Consider the following 17,974-nt stretch of genomic DNA (forward strand, 5'->3'; position numbering starts at 1 on the left):
TCCCAGCAGACTTACAGTTGAAGTATGTGAATTGTGTTAGGTGCTGAAATTCTAGTAATTCTAATTGTATATCACAATTTCATTGAAAAAAATGAGGTGATTTTAAAATTATTATTTGGCCAAAATTATTATTTAATTAAGATGAGTGATTGGTGCATAACAGTTATATAATTACTGTGCATCACTCTAGAGTTTTGAGATGGATTCCACATGGAATTTCTGTGGTGGAACTCACCATATGATACCTACCTATATCTCTAAGGCCTTGCACAACAGTTGCACTACTGTTTGCACTAAGTGACTTTCGAACCCGGGACCATGACGAGCTATCCAAGTTAACTTATTATCCAAGAAATTGACAATTTGACACAACAGTAAGGAAATTTTTACGGGTAGATACTTTGAAAGCCTGATGGCAATCCTCTGTGTCTGATTGATAGATGGACATGGGCCCCCTCCCCAAGCCAATTTTCAATCCAATCGGCTCAAGAAGTGGTATTACATTCTCACCCCATGAGACCCTTTCCGCAGTACTCTTACTCTGAAGCTTGGAATTGTCTATGGATCGGAGTTTAAAACTTCAACCCAGGTCAAAATACATGTTCTGAAAAATAACTTGAAACTCTCTTCTTCCTGCGAGAGCTAACATTGGCACATTCATTCAATATGGGGACACAGATTCTTGGCATTGCCAAATTTGCAAAGGCTCTCAAGAAACAACTCATCATGTGTTTCTAGACTGTCCCATCGCAAAAAGGGACTCCCGTCAGCTCCAAATCACGGTATCTATCACAATTGATCATATATGGTGTTGGAGATATTATTATCCCCTAAGAAAGAAACCCTGGATTGGGTCCTCAGGATGTATGTCCCTGGGATATGTGCTCGGGACCCATCCTCGAGTTGGGTACAGGCCGGACACACAAAGTAGATCCCGGAGCCGTGAGGTCGGAAATGACTAAGATTCTCAACATTTATTAGAATCTTCAGTATTTATCAGCCCAATCAAATTAAGTCAAAAATAGAGGAAAATGGGTTTATAAATATATGTATTATGAACAAAGGGAATATTTCATCTGTCAGTCTCTCACTCTTTTCACTCTCATGATTCTTTACTGACTTGATTGCCGGAGGAGGCTCTACCAGCCAACCATTAGCGGACCTTTGCTGTTTTGCAGGTCATAGGCGGAGGGATGACTCAGATATTGCCAAGTCATCGGACAAAAAACTGCATCAACATATGGTTTGCAAGGAATCAGCTCATTCATAACCAATTCAACCAGAAAATTCCATTCCATTGAAACAAATTACCCTTTCTTTAATGACCCATCTCTCAGCTTGTCAGAACTCCTCCCCCAACAATGCACTTTGATGTAGCCATTAGACTTAACTTGGCTGTAGCAGCAACTGTTCTTAGTGACTCAGAAGGCAACATTATTTCAGCCGCTTTTCACCGGCTTCCTCTAGTTGAAGCCTATGTTGGGGAGGTTCACGCAACCATTTTAGCAGCTCAGTTAGCTGTCTCTAGTGGGTGCAATTCCCTGCTACTAGAAGGAGACTCTCTAACCATCATTCTTGCCATCGACAAGCATATTTTATTCTCATATAGGATGTTCTCCCCCATTATTGCAAATGCACACCAACAGATTCAATCCCTTCAGAGTTGGAAAGCTTTGAAGACTTTTGAAAGTGCTAATTTATGCCGCTGTCGGCGCTGTGGAAAGTTAGTGATTATGTATTAAGGTACTACTGATTTTTCATTTTATATTGTGAAATAGAATCTCTAATATATTTTATTGGTTTTTTATGATGTTAAAGAGAAAGTAAAAGTTTATTATTGATTTTTCCCGCTGCGTTACTATAAGGTAATAGTAGTAGTGTCACGTAGTAAATTTGGATATTTTTACTTACGGCTTTGTTTTAAAAACGGTGGAGTTATAATTAAACCTATAACAATCAATTTTGATAAACAAATCCTCATTTATGATAAATGATTTTTTGTTTTTATCATATATTCTGTTGGGGATAAATCCCACTCAACCCGATCCAAAAAGAAGATTCAAAAGTCAAATAGGTCCAAACAGATAAGAATAATGATAAGATAAGAATAATGATCATTATCAGAAGTCTAAGAAGATATCAGATCAGAAGTCTAAGAAGATATCAGATCAGAAGTCTAAGAAGATACTCAATTAGAAGTCTAGTAAAGGATTGAAGTCCAATTAGAACTCGGACAGCAGTTCTAGATCAACAAGGAGCAGGAGTCCTAATCCAGGTTTGACTCCACCTCTATGCCTATAAATAGGCTCATACCCCAGGTATAAACTAAGACTCAATTTTATGCACAAAGCATTATTTCCCCACAGAAGCTAACTTAGGCATCGGAGCGGGACCCCCGGAAGGGTCCCTAGGTTTTGTTGTTTTGCAGAGTTATTGAGAAGCGTGAAGAACATCAAAGGAACGTGCAGATTCACACCATACCGGAAACTGTACCAACAGTTTGGCGCCGTCTGTGGGAAACGATTATTCGTTCCTCATAAAAGAAAAAGAAGATCCAGCATGGTGATGAACACACGTTCCGGAAGCCAGACCAATAGACAGCCCAATCCCGAGATGAACAGGGATGAGCGTGAGGAAGAAGATCACAATAGCAACATTAATCCTCGGAGGGAGGATGACCGCCAAGGAGATCTGAGCAGAATTATTGCCGAGCTGGAGAGAAGGTGCACGGACATGGAGATGGAAAGAAAGGACAAAGGCAGATCCGTAATGGTGGACAAGCTCCTAATGGGTACAGACTCACCCTTCACCAGACGGGTGGCAGACTATCAGCTTCCCGATAAGTTTAAGGTACCCCAAATTCTAAGTTATGCAGGAGACAGAGATCCCTTGGATCACCTAGAGAATTTCAAAGCTCATCTAGACCTTCACGGGACACCCGATGAAGTAGCATGTCGGGCCTTCCCTCTTACTCTTTCGGGGAATGCCCGAGACTGGTTCAGGAAGCTGCCCCCGAATTCCGTTGATCAGTTCAAGGAATTGTCCAAGATATTCCTAATGGAGTTCTTGGCTTTCCGGACAAGGAAGAAGCCTTCGGGATATTTGCTATTATTGCACCAGCAGGGCAATGAGAGTCTTAAGGAGTTTATGGCTCGGTTCAACCGAGAGAAGGCTACGGTCGAAGATCCGACCGAGGATATGATTTTTGCTGCCATTTATCAGGGAATTTCACCCGAGGAGCCTTTGATGAAGAAGTTGATCCGGAAGCAACCGAGTACCTTGCAGGGCCTCATGGATAAGGTAGAAGAATTCATCAATCAGGAAGAGACGCTGAAGTCTATGGCCAGTTCTAGACTACCCCGAGAGACAGCCCCAGAAAAGAAAAGGAAAGAACTCAAGAAAGCTGATTGGGAAGAGCAGAGGCAGGTAAAGAAGTTCAAAGATTACAACTTTACACCTCTCAATGCCGAGATATCAGAAGTCCTCATGGAGATCAAGAGAGATCCGGCGTTTCGGGAACCGCAAAAGATACCAGGTAATCCTCCTTATAGGAATGCAGGGAAGTATTGTGATTTCCATAAACAAGCAGGTCATTACACCGAGGGGTGCGTAACCCTAAGGTTGTTAATAGAAGAATTCATAAAGAATGGCAAGTTGGTTCGGTTCTTGGGAGAGCGACGGAACCATCAAGGAAATAACAGGCCTCGGAATCATCAGGACTATCAGCCCCGAGATCAACAGCCACGGGATTACTATCCCCGAGACCGTCCTCAGCTAGACGAAAGGCATCAAGAGAATGCTCCCCGAGATGACATAGAAAGAAGAGAGGACCGAAGAAGCAGAAGCCCACAGCATAGAGAGCCGAGGCAACAGCAGTATCTGCCCGTGATCCCATAAAAAGGACTCTTGAGAATTTCAGGCTTGCTTTTATTTTTTAGTATTTATATTTGCAAAGAACTAGACTTTTATTTTTAATTCAGACTAGACAGAAAATTCCCCAGATTTTGGGAATAAGTATTTTCAGAATAAATGAATAAAGCTGACTTAAGCATCGGAGTGTTCCCGGTCTAGGGACCAGGAACCCGTTGATGTTGTTTCTTTTGCAGGCAAAAATTCTCGGATCAGTCCTAGCCGAGAGTCTCGGATCAGTCCTAGCCGAGAGCAAGAAAAACTTCTCGGATCAGTCCTAGCCGAGAAGGAGCCTCTCGGATCAGTCCTAGCCGAGAGCAAGAAAAACTTCTCGGATCAGTCCTAGCCGAGAAGGAGCCTCTCGGATCAGTCCTAGCCGAGAGCAACTTCTCGGATCAGTCCTAGCCGAGAAGGAGCCTCTCGGATCAGTCCTAGCCGAGAGCAAGAAAAACTTCTCGGATCAGTCCTAGCCGAGAAGAAGCCTCTCGGATCAGTCCTAGCCGAGAGCAAGAAAAACTTCTCGGATCAGTCCTAGCCGAGAAGGAGCCTCTCGGATCAGTCCTAGCCGAGAGCAAGAAAAAACTTCTCGGATCAGTCCTAGCCGAGAAGGAGAGTCTCGGATCAGTCCTAGCCGAAACCAAGAAGAAAACTCTCGGATCAGTCCTAGCCGAGAGTCTCGGATCAGTCCTAGCCGAGAGCAAGAAAAACTTCTCGGATCAGTCCTAGCCGAGAAGGAGCCTCTCGGATCAGTCTTAGCCGAGAGCAAGAAAAAACTTCTCGGATCAGTCCTAGCCGAGAAGGAGAGTCTCGGATCAGTCCTAGCCGAGACCAAGAAGAAAACTCTCGGATCAGTCCTAGCCGAGAGTCTCGGATCAGTCCTAGCCGAGAGCAAGAAGAAACTTCTCGGGGGGTCGGATTTAACCCTCGGGTTTTGCAGGTTTTTCAAGATACAGGGAGAAAACCCTAAGGAAAAACAAGAAGGTAATTGGGGGGTAAGATTTAACCCTCGGGTTTTGCAGGTTAGCAGGTTTTCAGAAGGAGACAAAGATCGGGTTTCCTTAGACATGGAATTCCCATTATTCAAGCAAGCTTCGGATAAGGGAATTGGGGGGTAACTGTTGGGGATAAATCTCACTCAACCCGATCCAAAAAGAAGATTCAAAAGTCAAATAGGTCCAAACAGATAAGAATAATGATAAGATAAGAATAATGATCATTATCAGAAGTCTAAGAAGATATCAGATCAGAAGTCTAAGAAGATATCAGATCAGAAGTCTAAGAAGATACTCAATTAGAAGTCTAGTAAAGGATTGAAGTCCAATTAGAACTCGGACAGCAGTTCTAGATCAACAAGGAGCAGGAGTCCTAATCCAGGTTTGACTCCACCTCTATGCCTATAAATAGGCTCATACCCCAGGTATAAACTAAGACTCAATTTTATGCACAAAGCATTATTTCCCCACAGAAGCTAACTTAGGCATCGGAGCGGGACCCCCGGAAGGGTCCCTAGGTTTTGTTGTTTTGCAGAGTTATTGAGAAGCGTGAAGAACATCAAAGGAACGTGCAGATTCACACCATACCGGAAACTGTACCAACATATTCTAACATAAAATTCTAAAATTCTTGCTGGGTCTGTACCCCCACAAGCCCCAACCTATTAGAATAAGGATTGGTTACAATTTGAACAGCCCAGAGGGCTGGTGTCCCTAGGCAGCCCGGGGTGTGGGCCTTGTTTAAATTGACTACAATTGTGTTAGCAAATGCAACCTATTTCAATCAACTTATTCAGCCACCTTTTGTTGAAATAAAATCTAACAACCATTCATTAAAAAAGAAGAAGAAAAAAAGAAAAACAACAACAACTATCTAACAACCATATTACAAAAAGATGTTCTATAAAGAGTCATAAGACTACAATAGCAAGTTTTTAGCTAATTACGTATATTAGTATATTACCCAAGATTTTCTATGTCCCTCGACGTGGACGGAATACCTACGCTCCCAATATGAACAAAAAGAAAAAATGTTGTTGCTTTAATAATTATGACGGGGAGAACAAGTCTCGTGAATTATAGGAGAGAGAGAGAGAGAGAGAGAGAGAGAGAGAGAGTATGGGATACGAGGATTCACTGCCTTTTTTTGGGATGTTAATGGTGATTTTGATTCAAGTTGGCAATATGGAAGTAAGCCAAGTAGCCATGTCCGCAGGGATGAACAAATATGTCCTTGCTGTATATTCCAATGCCCTCTCGACGCTCATCCTTCTCCCACTTTCCTTCATCTGCTGCAGGTCTTTTTCTTTATCTTCTTCTCACTCCATACACGTTGACACTGTTTTCCTTCCTGTATTTCCCTTCCAACATAAAAGGATCAACAGTGTTGAAGCAAATTTTTTCCCTTCTTTTTGGTCTTAATGTTCTTTGACTTCTGATGAGTGGCAGGTCACAGCGTCCTCGGCCAGTAACTTTTTCCATTCTTTGCAGGATTTTCTTGCTTGCCCTGATTGGGTTGGTAACATCCATACCTATGATTATATTGGTTAATTTGTTAGTTTTGCTTATATTTTTGTCTCAAAGAGTTCGAGCTAGCTGTTTCAATAAAATTGAAAAGCAGAGAGGTTCCCTGTTTTACAAGGAGGGAGGGAGGGAGTTTTGATTTGTGTTAAATTTTATAACAGATGTTCCGGACAGATACTAGAGTATGCTGGTATACAGTACAGCTCTCCCACGCTTGGTACAGCCATGCTCAACCTTATTCCCGCTTTTACCTTCATACTTGCCATCATTTTCAGGTCCCCTCTTCTATGTTCTTTAGATTATTGAATCCTTATCTCACTAATGGCCTCATATATGAAAAGTAAGTGGAAAAATGTGCAGGATAAATGAATCTTAGCACATTGACCAAATCCAATTTTCAACTGGATCCATCTGCACATGCTGAAGTTGTGCACAATCAAGCTTTTAAATGGGGCTAAATCAGATCGATGCAATTTAACCTTTAGATAAGCAAGTTGTGTGCTTCTTGAATGCAAAATAGCTAGCCTTAATTGGCTGTCAGAACTAACATCTTTGATTCCCTTGGTAACAATACAACCAAGCTTAGGTACATGTTTTTGATTGCTACTGAAATTCCTGCGTTATTACAAATGATTCTCCTAGGATGGAAAAACTAGAGTGGAGTAGCTCAAGCAGTCAGGCTAAACTTCTGGGTACCATAGTATCAATCACAGGAGCATCTGTTGTGACATTCTACAAGGGCCCACCAATCATGATGACACCCTCTTCTAGTCAACTTCTTCTGTCGCCACAATCAAGCTGGATCCTTGGAGGCATTTTGCTCACAGCCGATGCTTTTTCCTACTCTGCGTGGTATATAGTGCAGGTAGATTAATTGTCCTTGTATAAAATTGACAAATGACATTAATTTGCAAGTTATGATTATTCATCATTTTTGTGGGGCGTTTTGCAGGCATCAATCCTTAAAATCTACCCAGCAGTGCTTGTCATATTATTTCACATGTTCTTTTACTACACCATTTTGTCTGCAGTATTCACTCTGATTATTGTCAGGGACCCAGATGCTTGGAGGTTAAGGCTTGACATTGGTTTGGTGTCTATATTATACACAGTAAGCAGATAGCAAACCTTATCTTTTATTTTAATTCCAGAACTCCAAAATTGTTATAAAGTTGGAGCCTTTTAGAATGGTGAGGTTCATCATTTACCTTAAACCTAATCAAGTATGTTGTCGCAGTCTCTTATAAGGGCTTATGACAGTGAGAAATCCAAACGAAAAAGCACAATCCCACGTTGAGGATGCATGATTTATGAGCTTTTATATCAATTTTCTAGAGAAAAAACTTCACTGGGGCTAACATTGCTCAAGATTTTATATCTCTTATAATCAAGCTACTTTTAAGTGACATGAACTTCAATTTGTCAAATGAAGGGAGTTGTTTCCTCTGTATTGCGTGGTAGCTTGAGTACATGGTGCCTGTCGAGGACTGGACCACTCTTTTGTTCTATGTTCAAGCCCGTGGCGATTATCTTTGCTGTTGTCGTGGATGTCTTTTTAGGAGATGTTCTATGTCTTGGAAGGTAAAACCGATTAGCTAAAATCTAGTTAAATAACACATTTTCTTATTTTATCTATCCACTTTTTTAAAGTATCTACATCCAGCTTAGTATTTTTGATATCCACTTTCATTATTTCATTTAAAATATTTTTTCATTATCTATTTCCACCGCTCTCAAAAAAGAGAGGAGAATCGTATTTATAATTTGTTAGTTTTTTTAATGCATTATTGAGCTATAGTAACTAGCCAATTCCTTATAGTTATAGCCAAAGTGGCTAACGGGATAGAGAGGTTTTATGGCTGTTTTTAGCTAAGATAATCTTTTGGCTATTTTAGCTAGCCCAATATCAAGGTTGTTTTAATGTTGCTTCTTTGCTATTGGTAATTTCGTTTTGAAAAATGTTTGGGATATTGTAACTCTTTATAAACTAATCTAACAGTTCACGTGATATTATCATGTTATCTATAATTAAATTTAATTGTTTATGACTAATGTGATGAGTGTTACATGAACTGTTACATTAATTTAAAAAAAATAATAATAATTATAATAAAAGCTGTAATACCCGTTACAACAATTTTTGTGTTTTTCATTTTTTTTTTTTTTAATCTTTAAAATTGATTGAAGCAAAGAATTATTAACTCCTGTCAACTTGTTGCAGTGTGATTGGAGCAGCAATAACTGTAGTTGGATTTTATGCTGTGATGTGGGGGAAAGCCAAGGAAGAAAAGATGTACATAGACAGTGGGGTGGTGAGTTTTGGATCGTCCAGCAAAAAGATCCCTCTGTTGCAAAACACAGAATAGAATGCCCTGTACAGTGATTCATATGTATTGGAAAAAAAAACCATATCACGGATCCACCAATGAGACGTTAACACCTAAGCTTGGAACAAGAAAAATAAATGCTATCAAAACACTGGATCATACCAAATCAACTAAAAAAAATATCCATTTGTTCCTCACGCACCTTCTCCTTCATATTTTTTGTTAGGCGTCAACTTATCACAAAAGGCTGTTCTAATAATACTATTTAGTAAATTGTTGTATAATTATAATAAAATATCACTACAATTTAATTTTTATTTTTTAAATAAAGACTAATTTTCACGATCATATCATTAAATTTTATAACAGTCGTATTATATAATACTAAATAACATTACTCTTTTCTCCGATGCAAAAAATATATAAATATATAAAATATAAAAATTATTGAAATGATTAAGAAAATATACCACTGTATACTACTATTGAAATGCTACAATTTTTTTTTTTTTAATGCCACATAACTCTGAATTTGACACGTTTTATAACTATTATATGTGTCACATGGCATAGTTATTTTAACATTACAAATATATTCTAAATAAAAATAAAAAAATATAAATTATATTTGTAATTTAACATAATTGCGCCACGTAGCACATATAATGAGTACAAGACGTATTAAACAAGAGTCACGTAACATTAATTAATTTATATGAACTTCCATATCTTAATCAATTGGATTATAAATTGATTAAGGGATCTGTTTAAAACGAAAGAAAAATATGAAGACCTAATTATTAAAATTGAAAACCTAAAAAATAAATTAAAACCGCATCAAAACCAATGGACTGAAGTTGCTTGGACGGTAGCAGAAACAACGTTAGCATTGGTCTTATCTGTTTTTTCCTTGCTTTTTAGCCGGCAACGGCATTGTTGAACTTTGAAATTACAACCGATTTCTTTAATCAAAAGTGACATTGAAAAACCCAAAATATATATGATAAATTCGTTAATAATGCTTTACTTGGACCATGCCTCGGCGACACTCGTCAGATTAGCCTGCATGAGCATTAAGACATGACATAAAACATCACTGTCTATTGTCTGACACCCCAAGAAATTTTTTTTTTTTTTGTTCAGTATAAAAAAAATAATTAACACCCCAAGATTTTTTGTTTTTTCTCCTTAAATCTCAAAGAAGAAGAAAAAAATGATGCTTCCCTGCCATTTGCCTCCTGCACATCTCAAGCTCAAGTAACTCTAAGAAACTCTCTCTCTCTCTCTGTCTCTCTCTCTCTCTCATGTATATTAAATTTTCGTATACAAATCTGTCACAATCTTTCTCTGCCTTAAATATGAAATAAAACATCTAATTCCATACCCATTATTCCAAGAACAAAGGTGACTACAGGACACATGCATTGTGAGAGTGGAGAAGCAACAAAGCGGGAAGCTGAAATGGCACCCCACCCTATCCCTTTTTCTTCATCCTCCTAGATTCTGTAACCCATTCGGCATTCGGGTCTTCCCAGTTTAAGCATGCTTAAAAAATCCGATTCTTTTGTCATGTCAGTGCTCACTGCGCATGATCTCGTGACAAAGATTGCATGCATATGGTAACGAACATCTTTTGGGCGTTCTTTGATTCCATATTTACTCACTAAAGACACCCATCATGGCCAAGCAATTTCTGGGTTTCCTTTGTCCTAATCGACGCAAGCATCGAGAACCCCACTTCATATCAGTTTTTGTTTTCGTGATCACAACCGTAAACTTTGTGCTTTCTCAAACTTCAGTTGCTGATTGCATCCTCAATATTCAATCCTCATCGTCTTCGAACAGCTCAAGCTGTGAAGCGAGCAATTGGGGTGGGTTCATCAACAGCTGTTGCGGGGTAGTTTTTGATGAGTACCTACATGGATTAGGGCGGCTAGCCAACAAAACCGGACAGATATACTTGAATCCCAAAGAACAGAGAAACTGCCTGACTTCAAAGAAGAGTATAGAAGAAAACATTTCGGCCTGTGGCATTGAAAAGTTAACCAGTGGAGGTGGAGCTGGCGGCTGCTCTGACTACACTGTCACAGATGTTATTGGTAAGTTAGGAAGTAGGATGAAAAATTTAGGCGAAGACTGTGGACTTTTGGGTTTAGATGGAACATCAGGTCAGGCTTGCAGTGAATGTTTTGGAAGGTGGGAAGAGATAGGTACAGCATCAGATAATGGAAGAAATTTGATGAAGGTTGAAGCCAATGTTTGCAGGTTTGCAGTATTGGTAACATTAACAAGTAGTAGGATTGACGATGAGAAATGGGTCCGCGCAGTTTATGACTGCCTTGGAGGGCAGGGTCACCTTTCCTTAGGTGAAGTACTGAATGTTTTCTTTGTCAATTTATTCATGCAATCAAATTCCATTTCCTTCCTCTTATTGTATTCTCACCCTTCTTGCTCAACTCTGCCTGATCTCTTCCTTTTTCCTTTGCAGATGAAGAGGGAGGCACATCTAGTGATGCTGTCAAGGGAAGCACATCTAGTGATGATTTCAAGTCCAGCACAGGTGACTTTTCATTTACAAAAGTCAACAGTGCCCTGCTTAATTTTGAGTTTTCTGAGGTTCATTAATATGGAATCATTTTCCTAATGATAACAGGTCTACCAATTCTAATTATTGGAATAGTGGGAATTGCAGTAATAGTTTATCATAGCAACATGCCTCTTGTTTAGATTGAGGACTAAAGAAAGTTTCCCAACTGGGAAAGGTGGTAGATCTCAAAGCTCGATGAAAATCTGTAACAGTCACCTGAAATGTATGACATTGGCGAATTGTTCACTTTCTTGCATTTATGTTTTTTCTTTACTAGATAAGTATTCACCTTCTTGCTTTACTTGACAGCATCAAATGATCCACTCTCCAAGGAATCCACCTGTCTTGAGTTACCAGTTAAGGAAATTTATTCAGCAACAAACGATCTAAGTGCATCAAATTTAATTGGCCAAGGCATAGCTGGTGAGAAGTTACTGTGCTTTCTGTATCTACGTCTCTCTTCTTTATTCATCATGTTAAACTGCGTACTGACCAGGCATGTTTGGAAAGAAAGCGTTATATGGGAAGATTGAAACCTTAACAGACTGAGGAGAACATAAATATTGGGCAGAGAAGACAACCTGATAAGAAGTTCAACAGTGTCTAGAGTCGATTAACGATGAGACATGGTGCTGATTTTGTGTGTGGTGTGTATGCGTGCATGCATCCGTGGTGCATGTCCCACATGCATATTCAATCATCATATAATGACATGACAGCATGAGAGTGCTGCATCTTTAATAAGTTTCAGTGCCAACTGAAAGATCCAAAAGAATTCATGAAATCTGTATTGCAAGCCTCAACGAAAAGCTGGAGAGATATAATTCATCTTTGAAATATTGCTTAGGAAAGAGAATAACCATGAAATGAAAAAGACCTTACTTTGATTGAATGCCAACTTGTTTGTGTTAAGATGGCCATGGTGCAAATGCAAGCAAGCGTTAAGGGTGGATTTTGATGTCACTATTCTTTACCAGGAAAGGTATACAAAGGCATTCTCTCAAATGGCCAGCATGTTGCAGTCAAGCATATAATCAACGACGAACATGTAGAGACATTTGTAAGGGAAGTCACGAGTCTTTCTTATGTCAGACATCCAAACCTTGTAGCATTGCTCGGCTGCTGTGAGAATGAAGATGAATGTTTCCTCGTTTATGAGCTGTGCCACAATGGGAACCTCTCAGACTGGCTGTTTGGTACCTCGCCTAATTCAATTAATAAAACCTTTTTTTTCCCTTTCTAGTTTCAATACCTATAAACTGATGAACAACAGGTAAAGCTAAAGTTCTCTCATGGATGCAAAGAATTGAGATCGCAATTGGTAGTGCTAGGGGCCTCTGGTTTCTCCACACTTACGCAGAAGGCTGCATTGTTCACCGTGATATCAAGGTAGGTTTCTCCACTTCCTTATTTCACTTAAATTTCCACTCGTTTCCATTAATCTTCTCGTCATATGCTGTATTGGCAGCCAGCGAACATCCTCATCAATGCTAACTTTGAAGCAAAACTCTCAGACTTTGGATTATCCAAAGTTATGGAAGTGGATCAGTCCCATGTGAGCTCAGAAGTGAGAGGGACATTCGGTTATGTTGATCCTGAATACCGTAACAACCGCCATGTAAATGCTTCAGGTGATGTTTACAGTTTTGGGATAGTGCTACTGCAGCTTCTCTCAGGGCAGAGGGTCATTAATTTAAATAGACCAATGCCTCTAAATAAAATGGTGAGAAACAACACTTCTTTTAGATTCAATGGTCTCTGTTTGGTCTCCTAAATTGTCATAGATGACAAACCAATCTTGCTCATGACACTTAAAATCCTTGGCTTTGCTTTTCCAACCAATTAACTACCCCATATATATGCATGTCTTTGGTTCTCAGGCTAAGTCCCTCACAAGAGGTGGTGATACAAGAGAATTTGTTGACCCCAAACTTGATGGGGAGTACCCCGTGGAAGCCTTTGCCCTCATACTGAAGTTAGCATTGTCGTGCACAGGGATTAAGCAGCAAAGACCATCAATAGAGCAAGTGGTTTCAAGACTTGAAGAGGCACTCGATATCTCCAAGCAAGTCAAGCCACTTGCATCTTGTCCTACATTATAGTTTTGCTTTCAAATGTGTTTGACGTTTTTTGTTTCTTCTTTAGTGATTCATATAATTTTCCAGACAGACGCAAAGCCTGAAGATTGAAACAAATACTGGATAATGTTTACAGAACTGTAACACAATTTTATTGCTGTTAATCTTGAAAAAGAACACCAATACAGCATTACTTTCGTACAAAGCTTCATTGCAAAAACAGAAGCTCATAATATAGTTATTAGCCCTTTAAAAAACCGAGCTAATACCACAGAATCAAGCTTGAAAGAAAAGCAATCACATCTACAGAGGATATATGTATCTACACTTACAGGTGTGCCTAAAAAGAATGACGAAAGAATATCCGAAAAAAATTGGGTTTTCTTTTGGTAATTTAAAATAATAATAATAAAATTGGGTTACCATACGTGAACAAATCGTTCTCGTGGAAGAATGGGACTGGCTGAGCCAGAGGGTCTCCTTTCAAAAAACTCGTGGAGAACCCTGATGAGAGCACTGGCCTTCTTGCTTGCTCGAGACGAGCCTTCTTGGCCGAGTAAAGAATACAAATTATACAATGATCTCATGAGAGAAGAGCTCTCCACCAAAGGAGCAACCACCTCTGCCCCGCCGTTCATGCAAAGAGCCAGCAACAAAGACACACAGTGCTCCTTCCCCGCCCTTGAAGCAACAGAGGACTCGAGAACCTCCACAACCCAATGCAAAGCTCTGCGACAACGCAGAATCGCGACAGTTCCATCGGGTTTCTCCGCCAGAGCTGCTAGTATTGCCAGAGAATCAACCTTAAATTCTTCTATATCAGTACCAGACTCCAAAAGATTAACCAGCGCAGGCACTGCCCCAGCTGCAAGCACCTTAGAGTGATTCCCATGGTGCATAAGAAGCGTGAAGATGGAAACCAACGCGTTCTTTTTCCCACGATCGGGACCCTTCCCAATCAGCTCTATCAAACCCGGAATGGCCTCTGGGATTTCACCGACCAATTCCCGGTACTCCTCGATCGAAGCGAGGTAGAAAAGCGCACCGGCAGCGTGCTGCCTAGCATGTAGGCTTAATCCCTTGTTTAGCACACCAACAATCAGTTCCAATCCCCCATTCTCGACGATCGCAGCTTTGCTTTTCGGATGCTTCGAGAGGTTCAAAAGAGCCGCCATAGCGTTCTCCTGGACCGAAGAACAAGGCAACAACCTTAACAAACGAGGAACAATACCGGCTTCCATTAAACAAGACCGGTTCAAAACGCTCCTCTTCGAAAGAACCCGGACCTCGTGCGCAGCCCTGTCGCTGTTGTTGTTTTCTTCAAGCATCCCAGCGAGGAAAGCGGCCACCATGTTCATAGCTCTTTCGTAGGCCAAAGTCTCCACCGAAACCGAAGCAGTCCGATTCCTGCGACCCGAATTGGAAACCGATATCCCATTTTCGGAACAGTGTTGCTCAATCAGCTTATACAGTGCCAAATTCGGAACCAGCTCTGTATTGGGTAGCTTTTGACCCGTCTTGGGACAGGTCTTGTTCCCCGCTCTGAACCATTTCATAATCGAAGAACGATCGTAGGTGTGCCCCGTCGATACCGTCACCGGATCGGTCATGAACTCGAGAGAGATCGGACACCGAAAATCGTCCGGGTTGAGGCAACTCAGCAGTCCCACCTCAGTGCTGCTTTTTCTTCTGCCGATATCGGATTGTTCGCCGTCGACGACGTCGTACAACACGCACCGGCAATAGGTCATGAACCCCATTAGACTGCCGAGAATCCCCACCTCTCGCTTTTCGTCCTTTAGCCACTCCAATGCGATTTCCGAGTCCAAGAACTTAACCTCATTGTTACACTCGCTCCAGCTTCCGATTCCCAGATAATCGAGAACCTGATTCAAGTCTCTCCGATCCGGAACAATCCCATTTTCGAATAAACTCAGAACCGAGATAACACGTTTCATGGCGGCCTTATCGGCCGGTTCAACCTCTAACCTTGCTTTTCGGGCTTGCCTCGTTGCCAATTCAACGTATTCCTTAACTTCCTCCGAGACCTCGATTGCACCCAGTGGAATGACATCCAGAGCCGTTGAGATCGCTCGGGCCAGGATCCGAAAGTGGTCCGCCACGCGCTCCGAGTTCATTAGCATCCATAGCCGAGCGCCTTCGCGGGTACAGTCTTCCAACAGGTACCGAATCTTCTGGAAGGTCAGGTGGAGCTCCGAGAGACCCAGCACCACCGAATCCGGAAGATTCGGACTCGCCTTTCGGAGCTCCTCCAGAAAAACTCGGAGGAATCCAATTTGGCGAACCGACTCGCGCGCATTTCGCTTGTTGCTGGCGAAGTTTTTGGTTTTGCAATCGGAAATAGCGTGCGCGAGATTGATTAAGGAGTTGAGGAGCGTCGCTGGAGCGATAGCCTCGCACGGATGAACCGCCGAAAACGTCAGAATCCGGCGAACCGACCCGTTAGATATATGGATCATCGACCAAAGAGAGAATACAAAAAGAAAGTATTTGGATATTTTTTCTGGCTTTTGGTATTTGGATTTCGGATTTCGATCCGTTTGTTTGGTGGGTTTTTTAGATACTAGATAGTCTTTAGATATGGCCGTTGGTGTGTATATATAGGGAGGGATATGAAGAGAACACGCGTCAGAAGATGAGATGATCTTGGTGGGTGCGTAAGATGTGACGGCAGTGTACAGTAGTGGATTGGACTTTGATTGAGGGACACGTGGCTGAAAACACGCGCATGACAGGGAGATGGTGGAAAGGCGGCTTCGTAGCTAGTTTCGATATCCAGCATGAATCGATAAGAGAGCGACACGTATCGCGAGAAGTAAAAGGGGCTAGTGCAGGTTGATAGTACGTGAAGAGAGGTAGCCGACATCGACCGCGAGATAACACGTGGAATTATTAGCAGGAACTTTCTTTGTTTTAAAAGTTGTATTAAAATAAAATAAAATAAAAGTTGTATTATTGAGATAAATTCAGAGCTTGATGTCATCAAGTGGTCAAAGTCCAGCTTGTACGAAGATGTGTGTAGACTGTGTTGTCACTTGACTTATCCACTGCATCACAGTAATTAACTATATCTTATAATTATCCAAGTATTTTAATTAATAGAAAGCTGTTTTTACCTTTATAGTGATTGTTTTTACATTTCATTCTCATATAATCATTTTTTTTTTATTAAATTGCAATGACGTGTGTTGTGACAAATTTTAAGAAAAGTCAAAAAGGCTTAATTTATCCTTTGTCTTTAGTAACTTTTTTCAATTGTCTAAATTAAATATTAAGTTTTTTCATGAAGAAGAAGGCTTAAAATTAAATATGGACCTAATTAATCCAAATCCTTTAGTGGGTGTAAATGTTGGGTTTCTTCAGTGCTTTTATCGTTGTAAGCATATGACAATGCTTGCACTCAACAACTCCACTTTACTGTGGCGTAGGAGGACAAGACACTCTTCCAGAAATACCACAAGAGCCAATGAGTGGAGTCTAATTTTGGATGTTTCATGCTTGTTTTCTTACTCGTTATTATTATAGCACCAACATGATTTTTTTCAAATTATATTATACTATTCGTTACTATATTCAAAATTGTAAATACTGAAAAAGTTTATTTTTTATATTATGTTTGGATGGTTTAAAAAATTAGAAAGAACATCGAATAAAACTTTAGTAGAATTTAAATTTAGCAAAACAAGCCAAACATGTATTTAAAAAATAATAAAATATAATAATAATAAAATGTGTTACCCAAATATGCCCTAAGATATTAACTTTATGTTATAAATATTTTTTTCTATGTGGTATTAAATTTTTAATGTTATATATTATAACGAACTTCATTTATTCTTATTAAGCAAAAGAAAGCGTGCCTTCTCAACTAGTTCCATTCGATAGGAAGGAAATAAAGGGTGAAGAAGGAGATAGGAATGGGTAACAAGGAGCTACAAAAGGCAGCCTAATGGGCCAAGTTTTGGGCCGCCAGAATAGCACGATTTCAAATCACAATAGCGGCCCAATGACAGGAAGCTAGCGACGGACCAGTCTGGAAAAATGGAAGAGGCCCAAAGTGGCCCAATAACTTCTGCACCATGAAGCCCAATATAACATTGATAAGGCGTCCCACTTCCAGGAATAAAACATATTTATAAAATGAGGGTAACTAGAAATAAGAGTGTTAAGATGGATGAATGGTGATAAATTGCGGATATTAAATTATTGATTTAATCATTTAATTAATATTTTAATACTCTCTCTCACGTGTAGGTTCAAACTTTCTCTTAATAAATGAGACTCAACACGTAAAAATTTAATAGAAATAGGAAGTAAAAAACGAAGACAATGTTCAAATTTAGAATCTTTGCTTTGATACTATATTAAATTACCACTTATATCAAAAGCTTAAACTGATAAGAAATATTTGATTTAATTATTTGATTAATATTTTAATAAATTATAATAAAAAAGATAAGTAGTGAGTTAACATAATATTAAATTTTTAGTTCAAATGCTTAATTCAATATTTTTTATCAGTATGATTTAATTGAG

General features: G+C 39.9%; 4 protein-coding genes across 4 annotated transcripts; 3 read left to right on the forward strand and 1 right to left on the reverse strand.

The window, feature by feature from the left end:
- The first annotated feature begins 5,969 nt into the window (after nucleotides 1–5,969).
- Nucleotides 5,970–8,949, forward strand: LOC133858409 (WAT1-related protein At5g40240-like). The gene is made up of 7 exons (XM_062293878.1): nucleotides 5,970–6,199; nucleotides 6,351–6,416; nucleotides 6,587–6,700; nucleotides 7,068–7,290; nucleotides 7,378–7,536; nucleotides 7,858–8,006; nucleotides 8,647–8,949. The coding sequence occupies exons 1-7, from the start codon at nucleotides 6,021–6,023 to the stop codon at nucleotides 8,789–8,791; spliced, it is 1,035 nt and encodes a 344-aa protein (XP_062149862.1). The 5' UTR covers nucleotides 5,970–6,020; the 3' UTR covers nucleotides 8,792–8,949.
- A 1,142-nt stretch (nucleotides 8,950–10,091) lies between these two features.
- On the forward strand, nucleotides 10,092–13,548 carry LOC133866800 (probable receptor-like protein kinase At5g18500). Its single transcript, XM_062303450.1, has 8 exons — nucleotides 10,092–11,118; nucleotides 11,241–11,312; nucleotides 11,406–11,562; nucleotides 11,649–11,762; nucleotides 12,317–12,535; nucleotides 12,613–12,728; nucleotides 12,808–13,062; nucleotides 13,220–13,548. Exons 3-8 carry the CDS (start codon nucleotides 11,535–11,537, stop codon nucleotides 13,439–13,441), a joined length of 954 nt encoding a protein of 317 aa, XP_062159434.1. The 5' UTR covers nucleotides 10,092–11,118; nucleotides 11,241–11,312; nucleotides 11,406–11,534; the 3' UTR covers nucleotides 13,442–13,548.
- Nucleotides 10,431–11,479, forward strand: LOC133858527 (uncharacterized). Its single transcript, XM_062294005.1, has 3 exons — nucleotides 10,431–11,118; nucleotides 11,241–11,312; nucleotides 11,406–11,479. The coding sequence occupies exons 1-3, from the start codon at nucleotides 10,431–10,433 to the stop codon at nucleotides 11,477–11,479; spliced, it is 834 nt and encodes a 277-aa protein (XP_062149989.1).
- Nucleotides 13,547–16,012, reverse strand: LOC133866793 (U-box domain-containing protein 19). Its single transcript, XM_062303439.1, has one exon. The coding sequence runs from the start codon at nucleotides 15,895–15,897 to the stop codon at nucleotides 13,837–13,839; it is 2,061 nt and encodes a 686-aa protein (XP_062159423.1). The 5' UTR covers nucleotides 15,898–16,012; the 3' UTR covers nucleotides 13,547–13,836.
- Between the last annotated feature and the right edge of the window lie 1,962 nt (nucleotides 16,013–17,974).

This window comes from Alnus glutinosa, chromosome 1 (assembly GCF_958979055.1).
Source record: "Alnus glutinosa chromosome 1, dhAlnGlut1.1, whole genome shotgun sequence".
NCBI classification, from domain to species: domain Eukaryota; kingdom Viridiplantae; phylum Streptophyta; class Magnoliopsida; order Fagales; family Betulaceae; genus Alnus; species Alnus glutinosa.

What these genes read in the sequence shown, in the direction of transcription:
- LOC133866793 (XM_062303439.1), bottom strand. Translation starts at nt 15,897, where the DNA reads ATGATCCATATATCTAACGGGTCGGTTCGCCGGATTCTGACGTTTTCG.
- LOC133858527 (XM_062294005.1), top strand. Translation starts at nt 10,431, where the DNA reads ATGGCCAAGCAATTTCTGGGTTTCCTTTGTCCTAATCGACGCAAGCAT. An exon ending in GCAGGGTCACCTTTCCTTAG is followed by an intron (nt 11,119 to 11,240) that starts GTGAAGTACTGA and finishes TTTCCTTTGCAG; the next exon opens with ATGAAGAGGGAGGCACATCT. An exon ending in TGATTTCAAGTCCAGCACAG is followed by an intron (nt 11,313 to 11,405) that starts GTGACTTTTCAT and finishes TAATGATAACAG; the next exon opens with GTCTACCAATTCTAATTATT.
- LOC133858409 (XM_062293878.1), top strand. Translation starts at nt 6,021, where the DNA reads ATGGGATACGAGGATTCACTGCCTTTTTTTGGGATGTTAATGGTGATT. An exon ending in CTGCGTGGTATATAGTGCAG is followed by an intron (nt 7,291 to 7,377) that starts GTAGATTAATTG and finishes GGCGTTTTGCAG; the next exon opens with GCATCAATCCTTAAAATCTA. An exon ending in TGGTGTCTATATTATACACA is followed by an intron (nt 7,537 to 7,857) that starts GTAAGCAGATAG and finishes TGTCAAATGAAG; the next exon opens with GGAGTTGTTTCCTCTGTATT.
- LOC133866800 (XM_062303450.1), top strand. Translation starts at nt 11,535, where the DNA reads ATGAAAATCTGTAACAGTCACCTGAAAT. An exon ending in AATTGGCCAAGGCATAGCTG is followed by an intron (nt 11,763 to 12,316) that starts GTGAGAAGTTAC and finishes ATTCTTTACCAG; the next exon opens with GAAAGGTATACAAAGGCATT. An exon ending in TTGTTCACCGTGATATCAAG is followed by an intron (nt 12,729 to 12,807) that starts GTAGGTTTCTCC and finishes CTGTATTGGCAG; the next exon opens with CCAGCGAACATCCTCATCAA.